Here is a 25,700-nt window from a genome sequence, read left to right as displayed (position 1 = left end):
CACAAACGGCATGCTGGTACGCACCTGATTTCACTCAGTCCCTCATCACTTGATTGATGGACCTCTATGGCTAACTCATGGTTGGGTATGGGATCTAGCGTCACTGAAAAGTGCTGCGTTTGTTCATTTGTTTACCCATCCTTACATACCCTATACTGGCTTCCCACCACAAACCCTACATACATAATTTGTGGGATGCTTACAGTGCAGCCAAACCAACAATACTGTCTGCTAGAAAGGCACACAGAGAGGAAGTTGGATCTCACAGGGTCTACAGGAAATCCTCCCTGTGAGAGCCACGCCCACTGTGTTCAGACAGGTAAGCAGGGCCAGTCTATATTAGCTGCTCCCTGCCCTCTTTTGCCCTTCTTCTCTGCTCTCTCATGGCTCAGCTACAAGTAGCCACAGTTCCGACTCCATTTTAACATAAACTACAATAGATGTCTGCAACTACATTGTAAACCTGCCTCAAGACTGCCACTGTGAAACTGGGTGAGTAAATAAGTATATTTACTTATAAGAAGACTGTTTAGCTTCTTCTTATAAGGATTGGTTCAGATGGTTGTAGGACTGAATTATGTCAGGATGTGTATAGAAATTAGGAGAGGATCTCTGTATTAGATATTATCCTTCCTTCCTCCTGTTTGTGAGTTCAGCAGAGTACATCCCTTTGCAGCTTAAAATAAGGAAGCTTTGATAGGCTAGTTTTAGCCTTTTCGTTTAAGTAATCTAGGATGCTTTAATGCAGACTGAATTCTCCTGGTATTTCCCCTTTTCTGACATTAAAATGATAACCACACAAAGAGTCTTGTAAAAAGCAAAAATGGCATTTACTCACTCAGAGTACTTGTTGAAGAGTAACAGATACAGCAGCTTTATTCATGCAGGCCTAAAATGGTAATCAGGCTACAAAGTCATTTTTTAGTCTAGTTTCAAATGGAGCCTGAGCAATGGAGCTCAGACATTGTTCTGCAATGCTGAAATGAAGTTCAAAGAGCAAAGAGAGGAAGTGCTCAGCCTGGTGAGGAGATTTTATGTATGCATAGTCCCTCCCCCTAACAGGGCACTGTGGGAGTGTCTCTCAGAGTCCTCTCTAGGAAATGTACAGGACTCTGAGCTCCAGCTCATATCATGTGCCTATCTAGCAAACATGCATTGTTGGTTTGACTGCATTGTAGATATCCCCACACATTGATGATGACTAAACATAGTGGATGAGGCAGATAGGGAGTTGGGAGTCCAACAACATCTGGAAGACCACAGATTGGCATTCCCTGCCTTGGAGAGTATGAATCAGATTCTTCAATTCTAAATCTATTTTTGGGGGTCGTATAAGCCACTTGTCTGGGGCTGACAGGAGTTGCGGTCCAAAACATATGGATGGCACCAAGTTGGGAAAGTGTGGCCTACTGTGTTATTGTGTGTGTTTGATTTATGCAACAGAATCAGAACAAGCTGGCTTGTTTGCAATCCTACCTTCAGTGGTAGTTTGTGATTATTGGGCCCCAACCTGATCAAAGTGAAGCGCTTTTATGTCTCATTGGCTTAAATTGGAAAACAGTAAGCACATTCATTATCTCATTGTACTAGAAGGAGAGGGAAGTGTTTAACAGAGAAACTTAGGCTGCGATCCACCCTATACATATTGACCTGAACTCCAATGGGGTATATATTTTTAGTAGACCTGTATAGGAGTGAACTGTTTTCCCAGTGCCCATTTTGTGATCAATAAAGTACTTCTGCTTGACTGAGCCCATTGTGGAAGAAAAGGTTGGGGGGGGGGACCTTTGGACCAGCAAACTTAAGCCTAAATAGAGAAGTGTAGATGGATTCATTTGGGATGTTTCACTTCCCAGACTAACAAATTCATCCTGGCTCAATTTCTGCCAGGGCTCACGATAACCTCTTTTCAATTCAAAGGTAGTACCTGGGATATGTGACTCAGTGCTAGCGTTCACTGGGGCATGTGCAGAGTGCAATTCCTTTGGCCACCAAATAATAAGCCCAAGTCGTGGCCACATGTTGTGGGGTTCAGAAAGGAGAGCTCTCTCCTGTCAGAGGGTGTTATTCCTACCCCACCTCCCCTCCCCTTTTAGAACAGGGGCATTCATAGGTTGAAACCCAGGGCATTATAACTAATAGTGGGTTGTAATCTTAAGCAACGCTTACCAGGGAGTAAGGTCCACTGAAAACACTAGGGCTTACTTCTGAGTAAACAGGAATAGGACTATTTTCTCAGCTCCTTATGGAGTGGTCCCAAGGAAACATTTCTTTGTGAATCAGGGGTAGGGAATCTGTGCCCTCTCCATATTTATTAGACTACAACTCCCATCATCCCTGGCGATTAGCCATGATGGCTGGTGGGCTGATGGGAGTTGGAGTCCTTGTCCCTGTTCTGAACCATCACACTCACAAGTTGCTTCTCTATTCCTGCCCCATTACTTTGGCACGCAGCCCCCCTAGATAAACACGCATCACAATGGGTCGTCCTTATTCTGCTTATGTAGATTTCATTTCGGACAAGCTCGGTCCTTCGGAGCTCTCCGGCAGAGTGGACCCCCCCCCCAGCCCTGTAAATGTCAATAAAGGCATATTGACTCAGTGGACAGCAGGAGGCTAGTAAGTCCCGGGGTGCCAGGAAATGTATGGATTATGGCTCCCTCCCTCCCTTTCTTCCACCACCCCCGTGAGAAAATCTGCTTCAGTGGGCCTGTTCCCCTAGTGTCCATCTTCGGAAGCCTGGCGAGTGACTTTGGCAAGCTTCAAGGGAGAGAGGCAGTGAGATGCTTTCTAGGTAGCTTGACCTGCCCGTCTACAGAAGAAGAAGAAGAAGAAGAAGAAGAAGAAGAAGAAGAAGAAGAAGAAGAAGAAGAAGAAGAAGAAGAAGAAGAAGAAGAAGAAGAAGAGGAGGAGGGGGAGGAGGAGGAGGAGGAGGAGGAGGAGGAGGAGGAGGAGGAGGAGGAGGAGGAGAAACTCAGCGGAGTATTAGATCAAGGCTGAAGTCTAGGTCGTTGCTGGATTTTTTGGTCCGTTGGTTTTTCATGCTTATCTCGACACACGCAAAAGGGGTCGTTGGCTTGTTGTTTTTTATCAGAGCCCGAGAAGCGCCCCCCCCTCTGTGTGTGTGTGTGGGTAGGTAGGTAGGTAGGTAGGTAGGTAGGTAGGTAGGTAGATCTGTCTCCGTTAACTGTTTCTCTGTCTGGATTCCAAAGCCTGAACTGTGCTTGGAGATCTGTGTTTGTATGCAGAGTGAAGGAGCGGGAAAGAGAATGAAATTAAGCCTGCCTGCTGATGTGGGGGGCGGGGAGGGGGAATCCAAGGCGTCTGGTTGGCGTAGACCTACTAGATCTCCTTTGATGGAAACTCCTTAACCTCGCCGGGTTTGTTGTTGTTGTTTTTTAAAGATGAGTCTCGTTTTCCACCAACCCATTTACTCTCCCCGCCCGCTGTCCAAATGTCAAGGGTGCTGATCTCTGCGTTGATCCAACTGATCTACGTCGGGGTGCTTTGCGCAGCGTGGGCTGTGCGGGCGCCAGAGCCTTTCCTTGACGTCCTTTGCGCCTCGTCCAAAGAGGAAGCCTCCTTAGCCTACGGCTCGGCGAGCACCCAGGGAGGAAGAGGCAACAGCCTACTTCAGGCCATGCATAATGGTCGGTAGGGCGTGGATGTGGCGTAAGAAAAGAGGAGAGAGGAAGAAAGGCCACTTTGGAAGACCAAGAAACCGGGATCTTCTAAATTCTGCTTAGGCTTTATCAGAAACTCTACTGCAGCCCTTTATTCCACAAGGAGCCAAATCTGTACATTCATCACGACCACGGGTAGTCTCGTGTCAGCCTCCAAACGCGGTTCGCTAACCAAGGCTGCTTCCTCCAGCTTAGTCCTTTCCAAGAAGAAGGAGGAGATTTTGTGGAGAGGCAAAAGGGCCTTGTGCAACACGCCTCCCATCAAGCCGCCTCGACAACAATTACTAAAGTTTTTAATTAGCCTCTTGTTATAATTCATTTTATTAATTTTCCAAATCTCAGCCCATGAATTATGCAGAGGGCGGCTGTGTAATTGTGTTTGCAGCAATTCTGGAGGAGGGCGCCCGCGCGCGCGCGCGCGCTGGGCTCCGCGGAGCCGCTCCGGCCTCTCCCTTCTGGCTGAGCGCCCAAAACTCGCCCGCGTCCGGGCCTAGGCGGTGGCAAAGCGCTAATATTTTATCAACCTTTAAATCACACATCAATTAACGCTCAGCAGAGGCTTGTCTCGCAGGTGGGAGCAGGTTCCCAGGCGTCGTGGGATGTTTGTTGATGATTGGAAGGGGGGATAATATTAATCAATTAGGATTCCCCACATTGGGGGGGGGGGGAAAGGAAGGAGGGAAGGAAGGAAGGAAGGAAGGAGGGAGGGAGGGAGGAAGAAAGAAAGAAGGAAGCAGCAAGTCTAACCAAAACAAAAACCAATAATGGATTGGGAGAAGGGGAAACTTGAAATTTAAATAACCAGAGGGACCAAAAATCGTCTGGGGGCAGTCAGAAGAACAGGAGCACCGACAAGTCTCCTTTTGTCGCGATCAGAGAAAATAATTATCTTTGGGGAAGGGCAGAGACGGGGGGAAATCCTCGGCTGAAGGAAACTTTCTTGCTCCTTGTGGGGGAATCTTTGACTTGTTGAGCTAGGCACTGGATTAGGTTTAATATCACAAGGGGAGGGGAGAGAGCAGGGGGTGGGAAAGGATCAATACGAGCCCTTAGTTGCCTCTGTCTATTATTCATTGATGACGGTCTAATTTAAGTTGAAAGCAATTTCAGAACAAGTGTTAAGTAGAAATTCCACGTGTCTGGGTTAGACGAGGGAGAAACGGCAAGGCTTGAAGTGCGCGCGTGAATTAGTTTAAAAACCGAGAGATTGCTTCGGGGAGAAGGATAACTTTTGCCTTAAACAATATATTCAGGGCAACTGAACGCAATCAGCCTTGCAAATGCTCATTTCTGCCCTCCCTCCAACACATACATTTTTTAAAAAAATCATTTCAATGACGTGCTGAGCAATCCTGAACATGCCTCCTCAGAAGTAAATCCTATTTAATCCAATGGGGCTTGCTCCAAGTAAGTGGGTTCAGGCTTGCAGGCTAAGTTTTGACATCAGTCCTAATCATATTTACTCAAAAGGAAGTTCATTTCCTAGTCCTATATGATTTGTGTTTAAGGACTGCAGCCTTAGGGCGCGATCCTGTGCGTGTTTTCTCGGGAAGCAAGTTTCATTAAGTGAAATGGGACTTACAGCGCCGTCCTAACCTTATCTCCTCAGAAGCAAGCCCTGCTGCGTTCAATCCGGCTTACTCCCAAGGAAGTGTGCATAGGACGGCAGCCTTAAAAATACTACCGGAAAATCTTAGGAGGCGTTTTTCGGATGTAACTTCCAGTGAAAACAACTCACTTTGTGCTCATAACATGCCTTGTTTTCAATCCCAGGGTCGGTTAAAAGAAATATGCAGAACACAACCCGTTCCAAGCGATGTACTTGGAAGTCCGGTTGGTGTCAATGGGATAAAATCCGAGCATGTGGTTTAAGGGAAATAAAGGGAGCTATAAGGCGGCAGTAGGAAACATACTTATGAGTAAGCCCAATTGAAGACACTGGGGCTGACTTTCTAGTAGCCATGATTGATCCGTAATCTGTTTAAATTTAGCTCGAAGATGCCCAATGAATGGATCAACCCGCATCGCCACCTCCTGCCTCTGGAAGGCTCTTTGCTCCTTGAGGTCTACATATTAAAATCCCATAGTCCAACTGTACTGTTATTAAATGTTTTAAACTGTCACACATAAAACAATTCATTTTTGTGTTGTTCAGTTTCCCATCGATATTAAAGCTGAAAACTTTGCAAAGTACAAGTGTTTGCCGTGGTTATTATTTCTATTGCTATTATCATCATTCGCAATCGAAAGCTGTTGTGTTCAACATTCCTTTTTTAAAATGAAAAAAGAAAAGAAAAGCTATATATTGACCTTAAGTTGGTCTCTTTCAAGCAACACGTACCACGTTTCTGGTATTTTGAAAGGCCCAGTGTGCTGGACCGCAATATTTCTCTTCGAAGGTAGATAATGAAAAATAAAACACGACTTGATATTAATTTTATTTGGTCATTCCTGATTCTCCAAAAATGATATCCGATAGAACTCACGTATAAAATATTTTTTGTTTTTTTGTTTTTGGTTTTTTTTACAAATGCATTTTAAAAAATCAGATGACATTTCGAGTTCATAACAAAAGAAACAAATCTGTTCTCGGTGGAAGAATTCTACTTTTTTTGTGTGTGAGAGGGAACCCAAACCTTTATTTACCCTTTTGTACCCTTTCCCACCTTCTCCAAGAGTTGCTGAAAAAAGAAAAAGAAATCACAGCTTTCGGAAGTTGTCGTATGTTTTACCAGCCAGGCGTCTGGATTCACAGGTTTACGGCCCAAAAGACACGGGTTTGGATAAAAGAGAAATAATCACGGGCAGGGCAAGATCTCAGCTTTAAATAAATTCCCCCCTCCCTGTAGTCTGGCACACATACAGTCAAATACCATACTCACTGAACAGCGGGGTTGTGCCCTACTCAGAGAAGACCCAACGGAATTAATGAGCAAGACTACATTCAATTTCGATGGGTCTACCGTGAGCAGGATTTAGTTAACTACAACCATATTGTAGTTTAGTTAACTTCAACCAGCTGAAATTATTCGTGACATGCAGCACGAAACTACAGAAAGTTTTCTCAGAAGTAAATTCCATTGACTTCAACGCCGCTCAGCCTTAGACGGCAGCCCTGCGTTTACTGACCTGCGAGTAAGTTCCAGTGAACTAAATGAGGCTTACTTCCGAGTCAAGATGCCTTAGGATCGGGCTGTCGTCACGAAGGACTTTAGCTGGATCGGGGTCAATTTGGTGACTTGGAAGAAGTCGGTGGCCAACGGTCAACTCTACTCAGAATACATGGAAGAGATCCGTGTATGGTATTTATTAACCGAAAATAGAAAATAAACATTATTTTTCCTACATCATTAAGTACACATATATGTGCACATATAAACCGGAAGCTACTCTGGCTAGGTTCGCTCACAGATATTTTTCAGAGGAGCAAACTGTTTCAAAAAATAACTTTTGAAGTCCCGTCCCACCCCCGTGCTCCGTTCAAACTTGGTCTTCAATTTTCTGCACTTATACCGAACAAAGGTCAAGAAACACACGCAGCTAATATATAGTTCATTTTATTCAGAGTATCCATTTCCACATAAGACCTATCTTATAGTAAGGATTTCTGAATTTAGCAGAAAAATACAACTCTCGATTTGTTAAAAATTTTTGGTAGACTCTTTTCTGTCTTGGTTTTTGTCTAAAGGCTTGATGCCTTGGTTTTAGTTTAGTTTAGTTTATTTATTTTTTTAGCAGCCGTGTTTCAGGAAAAGAAAAGAAAAAAAGGGAGGGGGAGAAACCTCATAAGAAAAATAAGTAATAATTATTAATAATAATACTTTTCTGTTGTTTTTTTCCAGGTTTGTTTTATTTGTAGGTGTGCTGGGACAGATCTCCCTGTTGAAGAGTTTGGCGTACAGAAATATTTCTGATGGAAATTAAAAGAATATATATATATATATAATTTTTTTTTTCTTAAGAAAACATCATGAAGATCCAACCAAGGAGAATGCTCAGCAAACATACATGGACAGGTAGATAATTCAGTGACACGTGGTTGAAATTCGTAGCCATTTTGCCCCCCCTCCCCCTGTGTATTAAAGAAAATATTTACAAACATCTTCCTCAGTTATTTTTTTGTTGCTGCTGTTTGTTTGCTTGCTTTTGCGTTAAGATCTAAATACAAGTAACGTGACAAGGACTCGGTGTGTTGGGGTGTGTGTTTGTGTGTGTGTTTTGTGTGTGTATCTCCCTGTGTGTGTGTGTGTGTGTTCGGTGAAAAAACAGGCAGTCCACTGTGCGAAAATCACATCCATCATTCACAAAATAAAAAGGAGGGGGCGGGCGGGAAAGGAAAGAAATCGCTGGAAACTACTGCTCTAAGTTTTCTCTTAATTTTTTTTTAGTGCTCAGTTTCGAATGCATAGGACGTTTGCTCTGCAAACAATGATACGAAGAGAAAGAAAGAAGGGTAAAAAGAAAAAATGCCTTCGACACGCGTTATATAAATTATTAAACCATAAATACTCGCATAAATAATTAAATAAATAAACAAACGAACAAGCAAACCCCCCCGAAGACCTGATCATGGAATCTTTCTGCGCCTTCTCAGGACATGACATGCATAATCTCAGTCCCTCTTTCCCTCCCTCCCTCCCTCCCACCCAACCCTGAACCCCCAAATTTCTTTTTATAGGTATTATATTTTCCCCTCCAAAAAAACCCCTCTTTTTCATGTTAAATAAATTCTTTTGGAGATTAAAGCATTTCCTGTAAAAGATTCAGAACTCGCCGCTCCCTCTTGCTTCCTCCCTCCCGCGCCTTTCCTTCATTGTATACCCGGCTACCATTTCACAGAAGTTAACAGCCCTCCGGTTACGGATGGTTGTTGTCCAACAAAAAGGAGAGAAAAAAAGAAGAGGCAAGAAGTCACGATCCTTCAGAAACTAGAACTCTCCTGGTCCTACGTGGGAAATCGTATCAGTGCAAAATTCCTTGGTCCCCCAACATTTTGTCTATCTAGCGTTTATTATCGAGAGGAAAACCAAACACGCAAACGCCCCGCGCGCGCTTTCCTTCACCTCTTAAAATCGAAACACCCATCCGGACACTTTGCGGTGGCGAGTTTCACAATCGGAGTTCGGTTCTCTTCCTGGGTTAAAAAAGAAAAACCTCTTCCAGTGGAAACCTCTGCACCCTTAACTCGGAAGTAAATCTCACTGGACTTGCAAATGTGCAAGGAAGGGCGCGGAGGTTTGCAGGAAAAAACATCAAACCCAAAGCAGGACTTTCCGCACCTGCAGGAAGCTAAACTGACCGGTGGGTTAAGGTGATGCTAAAACGTCCATTCAAACGAACCCGCTTCCCAACACCAGGTACCAGAAAGGTCGTGGGAACACGGTTTTGTTTTGTGCTACATAGCTACCCGGGCGCCTGAAAGGGAAGGGGGAATAAATAAAAGCGAACGGACCACGACTTTTGATTTGTAAGCTGCTTGTTTCCAACAGAATACAACGAAATAAAACAACTTAATGACCCCCCCCCCAACTTTCGCAGGGTAGGGAAGGGAGTTTGTAGCTTCTGAAACAGAGACGCTCTTTGGGCAAAATTCCTCACGACAAACATCACCAATAATCCGGGACTCTCCTTGCTAACCACGTCTCCTCCACGCCTAACCGCAGGCCTCCACGCCCCCCCCCCCAAGTCGCCCGCAATCCCAAGAACATGGAGCGATCCACATCGGTCAACTTTAAAAGGAAAAATAGCTTCAATGAAATAAACCATTTGTGGGAAGGAGGGACAATGACGCGGGGGGGAGGGGGCAACGAAAAGGAAAAAATGCAGGACGAAAACAAAACACGCCATGAGCAGCACATCTTCACCCCCCCACAACCCCCCAGCTTAGGTTTCTGCGCTCTCTGCCCTCCTGCTTCCAAGCAGCGATTTTGTACAAATCCTTCTGGATGGGCTCTTGCGCGCGCGCAGGCGCGCCCGTCCGTCTGCAGAACATCTATATGTGCATGGGCTTAGGCTGCAATTCGCCTTCTCTTTCCAAAGGGATCACACTCAAAAAGTGAACTCACTATCTCTCCCCCCATCTCTCTCCCCCCCCCCGCCGCCCCGGCCTTTTAGACGCACACACGTGTTTGAGCTTATTTTCGGAATGCTGCGTTTCTCTGAAGCGACTCGCTTTTCGTTTGATTTGTGCCCCCCTCCCGCCCCCCCTCCATTGGTCCTCGGTCAGTCCCCAAGCGGTCGCCCCCTCCCAAGAGTCTCTAGTCCAAACGAGAAGTCCGTGGGGTCCCCCAACTCAGCCCCTCTCCACGCTCCCTTGGCTTTTGCGCCCCTTCTACAAAACAAACGAAGCCCCCCCCAAAAAAAGCGCGCCTCCTCCCTCTCCATTCTCTGGGGGAATTTTGACTGCGAGGGCCTTTTGTCTTAGGTCAAAGGTTGTTTTTTAAATTTTTTTTGCTTGGGTGGGATCGGAGAGGCGGCCAGTTATTATTTTGTCTGTCTTTCTCTCTCTGCGTGTGTGTCTGTGTCTGTCTGTGTGTCTTTTTGTCCGTCTGTGTTTTGTTTATTTTTTAAATTATTTTTTTTTCAGTAGGTGGCGGAGAATTTCATTCTCTTTTGCTTCTGTCTCTGGTTGCAAAACCAAACCCTCACCACGTTCTTTTTGAGGTCCAGTTTCTCGGCGATGGCCGCGATCTTCTCGGACGAAGGCCGCGGCTGCACGGCGAAGTAAGCCTCGAGGGAGCGCTTCTCGGGCGCCGCGATGGAAGTCCGCTTGCGCTTCTTCTCGCCCCCGTTGAAAAGCTCGGGCTTGTTCATTTTCTCGCGCTGCGCGCCCTCGGCCTCCTCCAGCCAGGCCTGCAGGATGGGCTTGAGCGCGATCATGTTGTTGTGAGACAGCGTAAGCGACTCGAAGCGGCAGATGGTGCTTTGGCTCAGAGAGCCCACGCCCGGGATCTTCAGGTTCGCGAGCGCAGAGCCCACGTCGGCTTGCGTGACGCCCAGCTTGATGCGCCGCTGCTTGAAGCGCTCGGCGAACGCCTCCAGCTCGCGAGGGTCCGTGTCCGAGTCGCAGATGGACGCCAGGCCAGCGGCGCCCACCGCCGCAGCCGCAGCTGCAGCCGCCTGGCCGGCCGCGCTGCCGCCGTGGTGCGCCGCCACCAGCCCCGGGTGCGGCAGCCCCGACGGCATGTTCATGGCGGCCGCCGGGTGCGCCAAGTGGCTCAGGCCGTGCATGTGCGCGTGCGGATGCGCCGAGGTGGAGATGAGGCCCCCACCTCCGCCGCCGCCCCCGCCGCCTCCTCCTCCGCCGCCGCCTCCACCTCCGCCGCCGCCCGCCCCGTCGTGTCCCCCGCCGCCGGTCATGAGCGCTAGCGAGGGGGAAGTGATGTGCTCGAGCAGGTCGCCGGGCTCCAGCGCTTGGTGGTGGTGATGGTGGTGGTGGTGGTGGTGGTGACCCAAGGGCACCGTCGACGTGGAGGTGCACGGCACGCTGTTCATGGTGTGGTAGGTGGCGTCGGGTTTGAACGGGTGGCTCTTGCCCTGCGACACGGCGATGTCGACCGCCGCCAAAGCCTCGGCCCTTGCCAGCAGCGTCTCGTCCAGGCTGGCGAAGATGTTGCTCTGCAGCTGCAAGCGACAGGGGAAGAAACGAGGCGGAGAGGGGGCAACGGGGCCGGGAAGGGGAAGGGGAGCGAGGGGGAGAAGGGAAGGGACGGAGGGGGAAAGCCATGGGGAGAAAGAGAGAGAGAAAATTAGCGCCAAAACAGGGGAAAGGGGGCCGAGAAGCAAGGGTCAGGTTGGAATAAAGGAAGGAGGAAATTTAAAAAAATGGAACGGTGCAGAAGAAAGGAGGAATGGGATAAAAGGAAAAGTTGTTCGTAAATGTATTGGAGAGGGGTGAACAGGTCGGAGAGAAAGGAGGGGAAGGAGGAACGGAAGAGGAAGGCAAGGAGAGGGGAAAGAGGCGGCGCACAGAAGGCAGAAACAGGAGAGCATAGGAATGTAATTGGGGGCAGCGGAGAGAGAAGGGTGGTCATGTTGGGACAGCAATGAGGGGGAGGCGCGGTGGGGAGGGGGGAGATGAATGGGAAGATCAGAAGAAGGGAATTGGCGGCGGGGCGGGGGGGGGGGAGAGGTTAAGCAACAGGAACGCCGATAAGTTTTTTTAATCTTTAAATGCAATTGCCCGAGGAGAAGCGTGGCGAGTGGGGGAATCCGAGGCCGTGCCAGGGGCGGCGGATGCAGGAGTGAGAGAAAGTGTCGGAGCGAGTGAGAAGGGACGGAAGGGAGATCAGCCGCTGTCGGCTGGGGCCGCCGGGTCTCTCTCTCACACACATACACACACACAAGCACATTCCTTTCGTGGGGAGCGGGGAGATCGAGTTCCAGCTAGGACCCGGGAGCCAAAGTGATGCAGAGCTGGAGGGAACCCGCGCGAACCCCCGTTTTTAACCCTGGATCTGCAGAGAAGGGGAGAGAGGGAGGGGACGCGGCTGGATCCATGCAAGAGAGAGAGGGACGGAGCGGGAGGGGGGAAGCGGGAGTCAAGGCGCCGGGAGGGCGAGCGGGGAAGCCCGGCTGGCGGCGGGTCCCTTACCGGCGGAGTTGGAAGACACGCTCTCCTTATTGCTTCGGAGCTGGAGTGCAGCGACGGGTACTTGTGCTCGGGGAGGGTGGGGTGCATGGCGAAGTGCGGCTGCTTGCTGTTCATGGACATCATCTTGAAGGCTTGCGGTGGAACAACAACCAAAAGCGAAAAGAGGGAGGAAGAAGAAGAGGAAAAAGAGAGAGAGAGAAAGGAAAAACAACAACCCCGAAATCCACCCAAGGCGCCGCAAGCGTGCGGGGAGAAAAGAGCTCTCCTAGCGCCGGAGCTCAACGAGGCGGCGGCGGCGGCGCATCCGAGGCTGCTGGCGCTTGGAGCTCCCCGGGAGCGCGCACGCCAAGCCTCCCTGCAAGCCTCGCCGTCTGACTTATCTGCCTGCTCTATCCCAAGGCTGGCAGGAGATGCGCTCGCCTTACACCTGAGCCCCACATCCCGTGGCTCCCCGACCGGCTCTCCCTCTCGCGAGAACTGGCGACGCCAGTTTTGATAGACTGGCCCGCTCTCTCTCTCCTCCTCCTTCCTCTGCACGCTCCCCCCTCGCTCCCTCCCTCCTTCTCTCCTCCTCCTCCTCTTCCCCCCGCCCCCGCAGTCGCATCTTCCTGCTCACGTCTAACCAGAGAGCCGGAGTCTGCCGCTCCGGTGACAAAGGCCAAGGCAGCTGCTGTTACACCTGGAGCTCCGACACGTGTGCCGCTGGCACACGGACAGATGTGCTGATGTGTGCGGGGGAGGGGGAGGGGGGTCTAGGCGCCGCGCGCGCCCGGTTGTGTGTGTGTGCGCGCCCGCCCGCCCGCCCATAGACTCCATTAGGACGAAGCATGTCTTTTTCTAGCGCCAGAAGAGATGCAAAGCAGCGGCTGAGCGCTGGGTTAGCGCGTTTGGATACCTTTTCTCGCTCTCCTGGTTTAAAAGCAGCGGCGGGCTTCTCGCAGAACTGCGCTTTTTTTGTTTTCGGTTTGCGATTTGTCCGTTTCCTGGTCGCTGTTGGCCAAACCAGCCATTAACTGTGTCGTTGTAGCAATAGGTTGTGTGAATGTGGTCAAAGCATGGTTGCGTTCTTTAAGTTCTCTTTTGCTGGAGGCGAGTCGTCCTGGTGGTCCTATTCCCTGGGCCCGTCCTGCCTAGCCGATCCACAACTCCCCCCCGGAACGAAGCGCTTGAAGGGTAAGCCGAACTGGCTCCATCGCCTCCCACAAAACGATTGTCCCGTCGTCGTCCCCACCACCTCCCTTCCTAAAACAAGCAATTCTGGAAGTAAGTTCCGTTGAAATCAGTGGGGTCTGCTTCCCGGCGAACGTGTTTAGCTGGGCTGGGACTGTAAGGCGGAGAGCCCTCATTCTCCGATGGGGTCAGGGGGACTTCATGTAGGAATGTATACAACCCACACTTCACAAAGAAGTCGGTAGGGTTTTCCTTCTCCCACATCAACAAGCCGACAGGATCGGGTTAGCTAAATCAGTTGGAGTTCAGGGGTCTATGTTTAGCCGGGTTGTCGTCGCGCATTGGGAATTATTATTTTTTGCTGCTGCTGCTGCTTTCTTTAAAAGGGTTCCTTTAAAAAAGGAGACTTTGCAGCATTTCTGTAGATGCTATTTGTCTCTTTGTGCTTCGGGCGGCGACATCTTTCGGGAGGGCATGCCTCTTCGAAAAGACTCCTTCTCACCTGTAATAATGTCATTTGCTAGTCACCGAGTCACTCAGCCCAAATGCAGGCTGCTTTAGGAAATCAATAGATTCCTGTTTGGAACGAGTCTCCTAGAAGGTTTCACACACACCCTCGCTTGTGTGTCTGTGTATCTGAAGGACCTCAACCTCACTGATGTCCATGTGCATTCAGACCCACGTGGCATCACCTGGGTGCTGAGCGTCCACTCCCGCCCCTCGGATGGTGCTTGCTTGGTGCGGGGCAAAGACACGGCTCTTGACAGTGCAGACGGCTCAATTGAACCCGGGAGTCCAGACAGACTGATTCGAAAAAGACGCGCTCTCCTGCACGTTTACAAAGGGAGTTTGCTTACTCCAGGGAGCGTGAAGGAAGGAAGGAAGGAAGGAAGGGGTTAATGGAGAACAGGACTGGTGAGAGGGAGAGGGAGGTCTGTTCCTCGGGATCTAGCAGCAGCACGCTTACTTGGAAGCAAATTCAACTGGAAAGAATGGGGTGTGTACGTGTGTTTAGAATTTCTCTTGTCGTTGTCAACTCACCCACCCCAATTCCCGGTTTCGCTTCCACTACTGTTGACACGTGATTTATTCATGTAGAGTACTGTCCCTAAGGCATATAGAGTGAAGGCCATTTTTGCTTCATGCAACCTTACAACTGCGAGGCCAGCCCCTATATTATCCCCATTCCCGTGGAAGAAAAACTGAGGCTGAGCGGGCGGGAAAGCGGTCTTGGTAAGCCAAGTCTGCAAACGGATCTGAACCTGACTCCATAGCTTAGACGATCCTCCACCTCCCACGCTATATATTCTAAGCAAAGGATCTTAAAACAGTGGCGACGACTTTCCGGAGTGACAGGAAGGCAGGCTGTTACGAATTGTTCTTCTTGGTGGCTTGCTCAGACGTTTGAATGGGGCCTCCGCCAAGCACCCCAAAAAAGAACGGCTCTGTACAAGCTGCGACACCCCCACTATCTCAGCAGAAATCCACCGCAGGCTGTAAAACCAGCCTTGCCTCTGAGTAATAACACAAGATAGATATGTAAAATAATTGGAGAAGGAGGCGTCGGCGGCGGGTCTTCAGCAAGGAATCTGCGTCCCCCGCCTCGAGTCCTCCTCCAGGAGCAGTGGGCGAGCCGCATGTTCCTGGCGCCGAGATTTGTGTACACACACACCCGCCCGCCACGAAAACCCACATTTTCCATCATGCGCCTTCCCCCTGTTTTCTCCCGCAGCCAGAGAGGCTATAGCGCTCATTAATTTCTGTCTCCATCCTTGAATGTGTCCCGTGGGGTTCCTGGATTCAAATTTATCTCGGTGAAATATGTCCTGGGAACTCAAACATTCTGATCTGCTGTGCATGGAGGGCTGGCATTATTTATCTTGCTGATTCTCCTATATGATGGCTAATTATTGTTCTCTTATTAGAGACGTCTGCTTGGTACTGGCTCGAGATGCCTCGTCTTCGGAGCCTTGGTGCACAAATTATGCCTCAGTCGATAGTTTGGAACAGGCTGAGTTGTAAGGGATCCATTTACCAAGATTAATGTTGGGGGTTTCCTGACCGCTTGGCAAGGGTCCTTGAAGAGATCTAGAAAGCTAGAGAGCTTGCGGGGCACACCACTGAGGCAGAATGGCTCAGTCAAATTGTTCGCCTTGCGGGATGTTAAGGGTGAAGACAGGCGTCTTAAGGGTGAAGACAGAAGTGTTAAGGGGGAAGACAGAGGTAAAGTATTAATTGTGGTGGAAGTGCTTTAGACACACAACTGCTGCCTTCCCGGGCATGTACTCTTTTCAAAAGAATCCCCACACACTTACAGTGCCAACCTGTGCATATCTAGGCAGGAGCAAGCCCCGTTCAGTTCAGTTATGGGACTTGCTCCCAGTTAAGTGTGCAGAGGATGGCCGCCTTAGACTGTCTTCCCCGCAGATCAAAAGCTTTTCCAGTAGACCTTGTGGATTTGAATCACTTCTGGGACATGACTCTTGATCCTGAGTTGGGAAACGTTGGGTGTAAAGCCTTTACGGATCTTTAAAAAAAAAAAGAAGGGAGGGGAGCCAGTGCTCAGAGGATGCAGAAAATTTAGTCGTGGCACATAGATTGCAAAAAAAAGAACAGAGAAAGCGTTGGAAAACCTGCTAAGTTTGTGTGTGTGTGAACACACAACGCGGAAGCTGGCTACGGGGGAGTATTTGCAAGATAAGGAGCATGTCCTTAGGTTCATTCATTAAAGTTGTATTCTTTCCCTCACTATAGATGAAGTTTTTGCTTTTGTCTTGGTTTGCATCATAGGATATCTCTATCTTCTACGTTCAACCCTAAACATTGCCATTGGGTTTTCCAAGGAAAGACCTACTACTACATAATGTATGTGAAACTTTTTAGTAAGCGCTGTACAAATGTTTCTTCTTCTTCTTCTTCTTCTTCTTCTTCTTCTTCTTCTTCTTCTTCTTCTTCTTCTTCTTCTTCTTCTTCTTCTTCTCACCCGCACCACGCACACTGCAAACTGAAGGCCAAAGACTATACGTATTGAGGCTTTTCAGGAATTTTCGGTGCTGGACAGCTCCCCGTCCCGTCCCTTCATCGCCTCTCCCCAAACCACTTGCCTACAAGGGACAGCTATAACAACGACATCGCGGTTCCCTTAGATCAATTTGCCTCGGTGTAACTTTAGACTGCCTTCCCACTTACACAGAATTCTTCGCCAGAGACCTTTTCTACTCAACAGAAGCCGGAGATGGTGTGTCTGTGTGTGTGAGTGTGTCTTTTCTTCCTACAGCAAAGTCTTTCCACAATCAACCTCTTCTCTCGCCCCCCCCCCCCCTTTCCTAGCTGATGTCAGATAAGATGGGGGGGGGGAATGGGCCCCAAAGACACTGGGCGTACCCTACAAATTATATGAAGATGGCTTATTTGTATCTGTGTTTCTTGTCAGATGACACAGAAAGAATCTCCAGGTTAGGAGAAGAGGGTGGCAAAGACCCCCACCTTGGAGGTGCGAGGCCATAGACGTGTACGTTTTCCCCCTTTATTTTATTTCATTTTATTTTGAGTATTTATACCCCTCTGTGCAGCCGAAAGTCTCCCAGAGCCGCTTACACGCGATCAAAACAAGACACTCCCTATTCGCAGGTTTACATTCTAACAAACAAACAAACAAAAATACAACACAAGGGATAAGAGACAAGGGAGAAAGAGGAAGTAATCGAGAATTACTTCTGACACCTAGTTCCTACACGCAACTTAGAATGCCTTCTTCATCTATCAGCCTGGCTTGGGCTGCACACCTTCGAGCACGTGACCTGAGAGTAAGTCCTACTGAATTCAGTGGGGCGTGCTCCTCTGTAGACACGAATACAGCCTTGCAGTGGAGGAGCCCAAAGTTTCCTCCCGGAAGAGGTTCTGATTGCCAGTTGCGCGAGGTTACAGTAAATGTTGGCTAATCCGTGACACGCGGTCCTGAGAACGCGCCCCGAGGCCCATCATCACCCCTGTTTTCCCCGCTGTTTCTTGCGGCGCTCACCTGGCTCTTGACTGGGTAAGCAGAAGGGGCTTGGGTATAAGAGAAGCCAACCACGATCGGGATTCGCTGGCTGCGTTTCTGAGCATTTGATCTTTCCACACTGAGATCAGGCCAGCCGTTTGTTTCCAAAGGGGGGTTAAGGTGGGGGGGGGGAGAAACAGGACCTGTACCCGCATTTCCAGAAACCAGCTGCTCTGCCTTTCTCTGCTGGAAAGGGACTGAGAGTCTGGATAGATGTTGGGTCGCTGCTCTCGTCTGGTCCAGAGACCCCTTTCTGCACAACTTACACACAAAGCGCTTTCTCCCCCTCCAGGAACTTGGCTGACCTGCAGACCGCCTCTCCCACGGGCCTCCTAATATATTTTAATACTCGCTGTTATTCCTAATGGGCGCTTTTTTCCATGCTCATGAATACTGATGGCTATAAACACTCCAGCTTGGAGGATCTAAAGTCCACTGGAGACCCGCGGCTGGGCTGTACTCCTGATCTTCTTCTTCTTCTTCTTCTTCTTCTTCTTCTTCTTCTTCTTCTTCTTCTTCTTCTTCTTCTTCTTCTTCTTCTTCTTTTAAATGACCACTCAAAACCAGAGGACGACAAGTGCATTTGGTCTAACTGTCGTGGCGCAGAAGCTCACCGCTGTCTTTCTCTTGCGCCCACTTGAAAAAGTAGGAAGATTCCCTTTAAAACAAACTGGGGACAGAAAAAAAGATCTTAAATTAGCCTCGTGTTGTCTCGCTTGTTCGGAGTAAAAAATAAAGCTCTTGCTATGTGGAGCCCAAGATAGTTCGATTTCTTGTTGGAAGGCCCTTGATTGCAAATGGAAGGAAATCCCACCTTCCTTCCTAGTATTATGGACTGCCAGTGTCTTTCTGATAATCACAGAGGCAGGGGTGCCAAGTTGAATAAAATATTGGAGAGGGACCCCAGATAAGCCCCGCCCCGCATAATCGATCACATGACGCGGTGCACGGACACTATTTGAATGACAATGCCCATCAACTTTGGGGGCCCTCAAATATTTTATTGGGGGGACTGAAGAACCCTCGGCCCGTAGGAGTTGACTCCTATGTCTCGCCATGGGCTTCAGCCCTTAGTGATTTCGTCTCAGCGTTTATCCAGGAATGAAAATACCCATATTTCACCCCGAGGTAATACATATTTACTTCGAGGTAAGTCACGTGAATTTGAACGGTACGTGCTTTTCAGTTCATTTTGAGGTTTTACGGCCCTCGTCCAAATACATCCGGTTTGCGCCACTCTCTTCGCCTCTTTGCATCTTTACCAGGGAGTAAGACAGCCAGACTTACTTAGCAGTGTGACGTTACACGTGTGTAGGCCACCCACAGCTCGGTTGTGCAAACGTTGCAGCTCAGTCCTAAGCATGCCTAACTCTGAAATAAACCTCAAAGTCTTAAGGCAGTTTTTCGCGTCACTTTTTCCCCCTAAACGCCTCTACTTGGAAATCTCACTGATCCTCGAATTTGGATTGCGTCCTTTTTGGTCCTTTGGTCTGAGCCAAGTACTGATCTTGTAGATCGCTCTCTTCATTTTCCTTGCCTCCCCAACTGCCAACTCTTCACAGGTGTAAGCCCACCGTTTGAGAACTGAAGCATCCTAGCGGCGACCTGCACGTGTGAATCTGCCACCACCAGGGTTCAAAAACAGCGCGAATGGACCTTCCCAACTGGCTTAGGCCAGTTGGCTGTTTGAGTAGAGGCAGATCACACATTCAGTGTCAGCCACCAGGTGCTGAGACATTGAAGGAACCTAGTGATACAGAGAGCGTATGAGAACCAGTCTTCTGCAAGTTTTGGGATATGGGATGCAGCGTTCCTCAAACTTGGGTCTCCAGCTGTTTTTGGACTACAGTTCCCATCATCCCTGACCATTGGTCCTGCTAGTTAAGGATGATGGGAGTTGTAGTCCAACAACTGCTAGAGACCCAAGTTTGAGAAACGCTTCATTGGAGCAAATTTGTGTAGTCCTCTGGCTGTGGTTGGACTTAGATTTCCATAAGCCCTAGACAGCATGGGCATTTGCCAGGGATGATGGGTGCTGGAGTCCAAGCACATCTGGGCGGCCACAGGTGCCCCATCCTTGTCCTCAAGCGTGCGGGAGGATGGCAAGCTCTGCCACCGAAGAGCCGGCCTCCCTTTTTTCAGGATCGAGAGGTGCTGCCGTCGGGGAGGGAACTCGCCAATCGACCTTAAAACAAATCCGCGTGGTTGAGTGCGCAAAAAGTCTTTCCATGTCCTAATGAGGACTTTCCCTGACAACAGCAAAGGCCCTGCTAATTAAGTGGCGCGCGAGCTGCAATGATTGCTTTTGCAGCCAAAGTGTAGAATGTTGTCATATTAAATATGGAAAAGCTCAATTGTGATTGCAGGTCCCAAGGCAGCCTCCCTTTGTCCCCTTAGGGGAGGAGAGGACAGCAGCGAGGTTGGCTGGGTGGAGGCGACTGGGGAGGGGCGTCGAAAGATCACCCGCTTATCCGTCTCCCTGAGTAAGTAGATCCTAAACACACACACAAGCACAAGCACTTTTTAGGCTGAAAACGCATTCCTGTACATGTCCTCTCGCCCAGGACTGTTGGATGGAGTTTACTCCGAAGTAAGCTGGTATGAGGATTTACTTCCCTCGCTGAGATTTACAGTGGTACCTCGGGTTACATACGCTTCAGGTTGCAGACTCCGCAAACCCAGAAATATTACCTCGGGTTAAGAACTTTGCTTCAGGATGAGAACAGAAATCGTGTTCCGGCGGCGCGGCAGCAGCAGCAGCAGCAGCAGGAAGGCCCCATTAGCTAAAGTGGTGCTTCAGGTTAAGAACACAGCTCCAGAACGAATTAAGTTCTTACCCCAAGGTACCACTGTACTTCTGAGTCAGTGCACAGGCATAGTACCGGCCTGTACCTCCTAATGATTCCCGAACGGGGAGTCCTGCAGTTATTTCAATCTAATTTCGGTGGGAATTAATTCGCAGCTTGCGTGTCTAATCATTCCCTGGCCACTGCAACGCCGAGGGAATGGCTTGGATGCATGGATGGGGCATTGCGGATCTCACCGCGTAGAAAGAACTTCCCTCCCACCGCAAGAAGCAAACTTTTAAATGGAGCCCATTCCCACGTTACGCGAGGAACCTCCAAAACTTGAGTTTAAACCAAGAGTTTAGTTCATGCACGCAGATTCACCATTGCTGCGACCTTGGCCAATTGCTGTTGGCTGTGTGAACAGATCCCTTGACGGCCCACTCTCTAAGGCGTGGAAGCCATCTCTGAATGTTGACAACACGTATGAAGCTTTTGCCTGTAGCCTTCTAGAACGCTGAATTTTAAAGATCCAATGATCGTGCCTTGTAAGTGCAAACGCTCATGGCATTCTAAATTCAACTATCCAGTTCAGCTCTGGTCAGTTTCACTTTCTGGACCTTTCCTCCCTTTCCTGGTAGAGACTTCTTCTTCTTCTTCGTTTTTGATCTCTTAGGAGCAGCTAAATCACGCTGCTTCACATTCAAAGAAGGAGGGGGAAGGGCTGGAAGGGAAGAGATCGATTAGGAGTTAAAATACAAACGCCATCCGAGAGGTTGGGGCTTGCCAAAAATAAAAAATCCAGACCGAATGAGCTGCTCTCCAGTCTCAACGCACCCACCCCGCCTCCTTCCTTCCTCCTATCTGTGCAAATCCGAGCACATTCAGGAAGGGGGGGGGCAGAGAAGAGACTGGGAAATAGTTGCCTTGTCATGTAACACATTGCGCTGATTTATTATAAAATTTTAACGAAATCATGCATATTTTAACAGCCTTTAATCACTGCATGAAAATTTAATTCATGAACTGTAGCACGTTTAAATAAATGAAGTGTTAATTCATTAGGATTAATTAATTTGTTAAAGGATTGTGGGCAAGGTTAAGGTGGAAGGAAAACTCTTTGTTAGTTTCCTGGCTTAATCACCAGGTTTTGTTAGCAGGAAGAATAATCTAAAAAAAAATCAAAAAAAAATCACAGGAGTGGTTGCAGCTTGAGTTGCAAGAGGAAGTGTGAGATTCAACTCTATCGGTAGGGTTTGGGAGGGCTGCGGACAGGCAGCTGTGATATCAATCATCCCAATAATTCTTTTGATGGTGAAATGAAAGTTCACCCAGTTTGTTCACACCTTACATACACCCCAGGATTGGTTCCAGAGTCACCCCCTTTGTATCTGCTAAATTTGCATGCCAATCCTCTAGTAATTCATATTGACACTGGTTATTTAAAACCTTTTTCAGCTTTACAGTGATTTTCAAAAGGGCAGTAGCTGTTAATAATCTGTTCTGCAACAGAAGCAAAGAATCTTCTGGCACTTTAAACGACTACATTAAAACCAAAACAAAAACAAAACAAAACAGTATTAGCGTTTATGGACTACATCTGATGATGTAGTCCATAAAAGCTACATCATCAGATGCATGAAATGTGATATTCATCTGTAGGTGTTGTGTGTGTATCATTAGATACATGTGGTACTGTAAGCACTGCAGAGAGGGACAGGAAATGCAAAAATAAATAAAAAATAAATACAGACAGTGGCAATTCTGTTAGAGCTAGAGAGTGTCTGCAACATAAGCAAGTGACTCTAAAGGTGTAGAATGGTTTTTTGAAGCGAGGAGTATAGCCAGAAAGGTTGCACCTTGAGCATATTACAGGCAAAATATAAGATACCACCTTGGAAAATGTTATAAAATCACCTGCTGAAGCAGTGCAAGTCGACCACACTCTCAGTCATTCTGTGTACAGGAAGCACTGTTAGGGATCTAATGCTAAATATTTTTTTCTTCCATGGGTCTTCACCTGAAGAGTGACACGTAAATACTTTACATTCATTCATCCATCACTGATGTGACAAGAACACAAGAACACTTACGTATTCTTGTTGGGGGAGGGTACAATTTTGAGTCTAACCAGAAAGTGACTTCCTTTGGCTATCTGTATAATATCCAATAGGAAAATATTTAGCTGTACACCAACTGCCCACCTCATTTTTACATGATGGTGGAGTTTCTAAATATTTATATAAATAAATGTGTAGTAAAATATGTTCTCTGAGTGGTCTCTGCTAGTCTGCTTTATCCCAGCTCACACTTTAAAAGTCTGGGCTTTTGAGTAACAATATTCTCTTTCTGCCTATTTACAATACATGCTAAACGCATACCAGGCTGTTCAGCTCTGCCAAGGAAATGGTTCATTGATTATATTTCATCTGAGACACATACTCAGCCCCCAAATGGCACATGCAGCAACATACACAGAGCAAAACAAAAACTGCAAAGCAACATCAAATACAGCAATAAAATGAAAGCTTAGTATAACCTGCAGCCAGTTCCATGGATTGTTTACTTATGCATTGCATAGGTTCAATTAAAGAGGAAAAGGGACTTTTCTACTGTGGTCCCACCATGGAAATGCTCTCCCTGCTGAGATTCAGCAGCCACCAACAGTGGGGCCTTCTCTCCCTCTCTGGCAAATGAAAACTTATCTTTTCACCCAAGCACTTCCTGATGGTGAATACTAAGGTTGGATGTCCTGGTCACCGTGTGGTTGTTGATGTGGGATATCCAGAAAGAGCAGTCAAGTCCAACATTTCCTGTTTGCTAGAATGGGCACTCAGCGGAATGTGGGTCCAAGAGGGAGGACTTCCTGTCAACCTTGTGGGAGCCACTCCCCCCTGGGTGCAGCCAAGTAGAGATGGGCAGAACTTATAAAAAGACTGGTCAGGTCTCCATCTCTCTCTTCTACTGCATCTTGCTCGCTTGCCTTCATCATGCATCTTCTGCCAAGACATCTCTACAGAGAGGTAGTAGTGACTTGTTGAATGTGAGGTCAAAAGACTCATATATATGTAGTATATATAGTAACTGCCAACCTAGCAGTTTGAAAGCACACCAGTGCAAGTAGATAAATAGATACCACTGCAGTGGGAAGGTAAACAGCATTTCCGTGTGCTCTGGCATTCACCACGGTGTCCTGTTGCACTAGAAGCGGTTTAGTCACATTGGCCACATGACCTGGAAGGCTGTCTGTGGTCAAATGCCGTCTCCCTTGGCCTGAAAAGTGAGATGAGCACTGCAACCCCATGGTCGAATTCTACTGGACTTAACTGTCCAGGGGTCCTTTACCTTTACTTGAAACTGCAACCTAAGCCTGCCTCCAGATTGCTACTGTAGATGAACTGTGAGTAAATTGTATTTTATTCCAAGAGACTGTTTTTGTGCTGTTGTGGTTTTAAGGAGGATAAAAGGGGGAAATACTAGGAAAAATCCAAGCTGCACCAAGGCATCCTGGCTTGCTTCATCAAAAAGGCTATAACCAGCTGAATCAACAGTGTCCTAATTTTGTTGCCAAAGGGGTGTACTCTGCTAAACTCACAAACGTGTCCTGTATAAGGAAGGGTAATATCTAGCTAATATGTCTTGTCCTAGTTTTTATGCACATCCCTACAGCTGTCACATATGTTTGTATGTACATTTGTTTACACATATCCCACACTTTAGCAAAAGAGGCTCAGAGTGGCTTATAAAATTCAGTACTAAGATGACCCCTGGCCTCAGGTTCATAATCTGAAAAGTCACGATAGATGAAGAACAAGGCATTGTGGGGAGGGAAGAAAATGCAAGCTCAAGCAATTCAAGTTCTTCAAGTTCTAGTTCTTGTAACAGAGTATTATGGGTTCTGGCCATCTTGCCCTTGATAAACCAGTACCCGCTTCCCAGATCAGCTCCAGACACAGAACAGGTGACAATATCTAGGCCAGGAACAGAAGGTAGCTCTTGCCACATAGATTTTCCTATAGCCGTTAGCTTCCTCCCGTGCCAATGTCAGACAAAAACCAAAAAGTGAAGTAAAAAAAGAATGGGAGTGCCTAAATGAATACCTCAAAAGTCAAGGTTCGAGGGCAGAAATCTGGCTGAGTCTGGAATAACCTTGTGAAGTGAAAGGATATGAAAGAAGGATTTATATCTAGATGTTAGGATAGAGTGGGTAAAGAAAACAGGAAAACAGGAAGACACGATGAGAGATAAAGGAGGTGCTGTGGGATTGGGGGAAGTCAATGTCTTGTTGTTGTTATAGTGTTTATAATATTAACTTGTAAGATATGGATTCGTTTGTTTGTTTTTGTTTTGTTTTGTTTTGTTTTTGCATGTTGATTTCTGTGTGTTGTGTACTGTTATTTTTTGATAGCTTTCGTGTTGTTGTTGTTGTGTGGAAAATACCAATAAAATTCATTTTTTTAAAAAAGAGATTGCAGCCTTCAATGCATGGACACTGCACAGGAATGCCAGGCCAGATGAGCACAGAAAATAATAATAATAATAATAATAATAATAATAATAATAATAATAATAATAAATATATACCCCACCCATTTGGCTGGGTTTCCCTAGCCACCCTGGGCAGCTCCCAATAGAATTAAAAGCACAATAAAACCCATCTCTGGGTTGCCCCCATGAGACTGAAGGTTCCTGCTTCCCCACAGCTGCCTAAGTACTCTCCTTTCCAGGGTTTTCCCCAAGCAATCTTAGACTATGCCCATGTGAAACTAACTTCTCCTTATGCCTCTTCATGCCTCTCTTGGTTCTGGGAGACCAGGGGCGAGAGGAGCTTGTTGAGGCACAAGGGTGAGATGCTCGTGCCTCTTTGCCAGCGAGACTCATCCGTACCTCTTGGCCTTCCTCCTCTCTTGCTTCAACTTCTGCCCCCGATTCTGGACTCCTCTCTGCCACAGACTCTCCCTGCTCACTAAACCCTGTTACCTCTTCAGCTTCCGAAACCTTCTCCTAGTCTTCTCCCCCTTCCCACTCCTTATGCTTCCATACAAGAAGGAATTGTTAACTGCGGTCATGAGAGCGGCTATGGAGAACTTGTGGTCCTTCAGGTGTCTTGGACTCCAACTCCCATGATTCTTAACAGTTGGATGGTGCTGGCTGGGGTTGATGGGAATAGATTGGGAATAGATTCCACATCCCTGCATTAAAACAGGTATTAGATGGGGAAAGACAAGGTTTAAACCACCTGTGGGAGACCTCTAGATGATGTCGGACTACAGCCCCCATCGTGCTTGGCCACTGATCATGCTTGCTGGGGTTGCTGGGGGTTGTAGTTCAGCAACATCTGTAAGCCAACTTCCACCAACCCAGCAAGCATGGGGGCTGAAAGCCTACATCTGGAGAGGCAAATGTTCTTAAACTTTCCAGGCATC

General features: G+C 47.8%; 1 protein-coding gene and 1 long non-coding RNA gene across 2 annotated transcripts in view; one reads left to right on the top strand and one right to left on the bottom strand.

Annotated features, from left to right (window-relative positions):
• Nucleotides 1-7,784, top strand: part of LOC310706131 — a 206,782-nt gene extending 198,998 nt beyond the window's left edge. The window contains exon 3 of the long non-coding RNA XR_014525710.1: nt 7,526-7,784. This is a non-coding gene — a long non-coding RNA (uncharacterized lncRNA). The remainder of the gene's footprint in view (nt 1-7,525) is intronic.
• Nucleotides 7,785-9,804: 2,020 nt separating this feature from the next.
• Nucleotides 9,805-12,783, bottom strand: POU4F1 (POU class 4 homeobox 1). Its single transcript, XM_083500408.1, has 2 exons — nt 12,277-12,783; nt 9,805-11,306 (listed from the first exon to the last, which is right to left on the bottom strand). Exons 1-2 carry the CDS (start codon nt 12,397-12,399, stop codon nt 10,266-10,268), a joined length of 1,164 nt encoding a protein of 387 aa, XP_083356534.1. The 5' UTR covers nt 12,400-12,783; the 3' UTR covers nt 9,805-10,265.
• Between the last annotated feature and the right edge of the window lie 12,917 nt (nt 12,784-25,700).

This window comes from Podarcis liolepis, assembly GCF_965112155.1.
Source record: "Podarcis liolepis genome assembly, chromosome: 4".
Taxonomy (NCBI): domain Eukaryota; kingdom Metazoa; phylum Chordata; class Lepidosauria; order Squamata; family Lacertidae; genus Podarcis; species Podarcis liolepis.
Note: the sequence above shows the minus strand (reverse complement) of the source record. Positions and strands in the feature narration are given on the sequence as shown.

What these genes read in the sequence shown, in the direction of transcription:
- POU4F1 (XM_083500408.1), bottom strand. Translation starts at nt 12,399, where the DNA reads ATGATGTCCATGAACAGCAAGCAGCCGCACTTCGCCATGCACCCCACC. An exon ending in CGTGTCTTCCAACTCCGCCG is followed by an intron (nt 11,307 to 12,276) that starts GTAAGGGACCCG and finishes TGTCGCTTGCAG; the next exon opens with CTGCAGAGCAACATCTTCGC.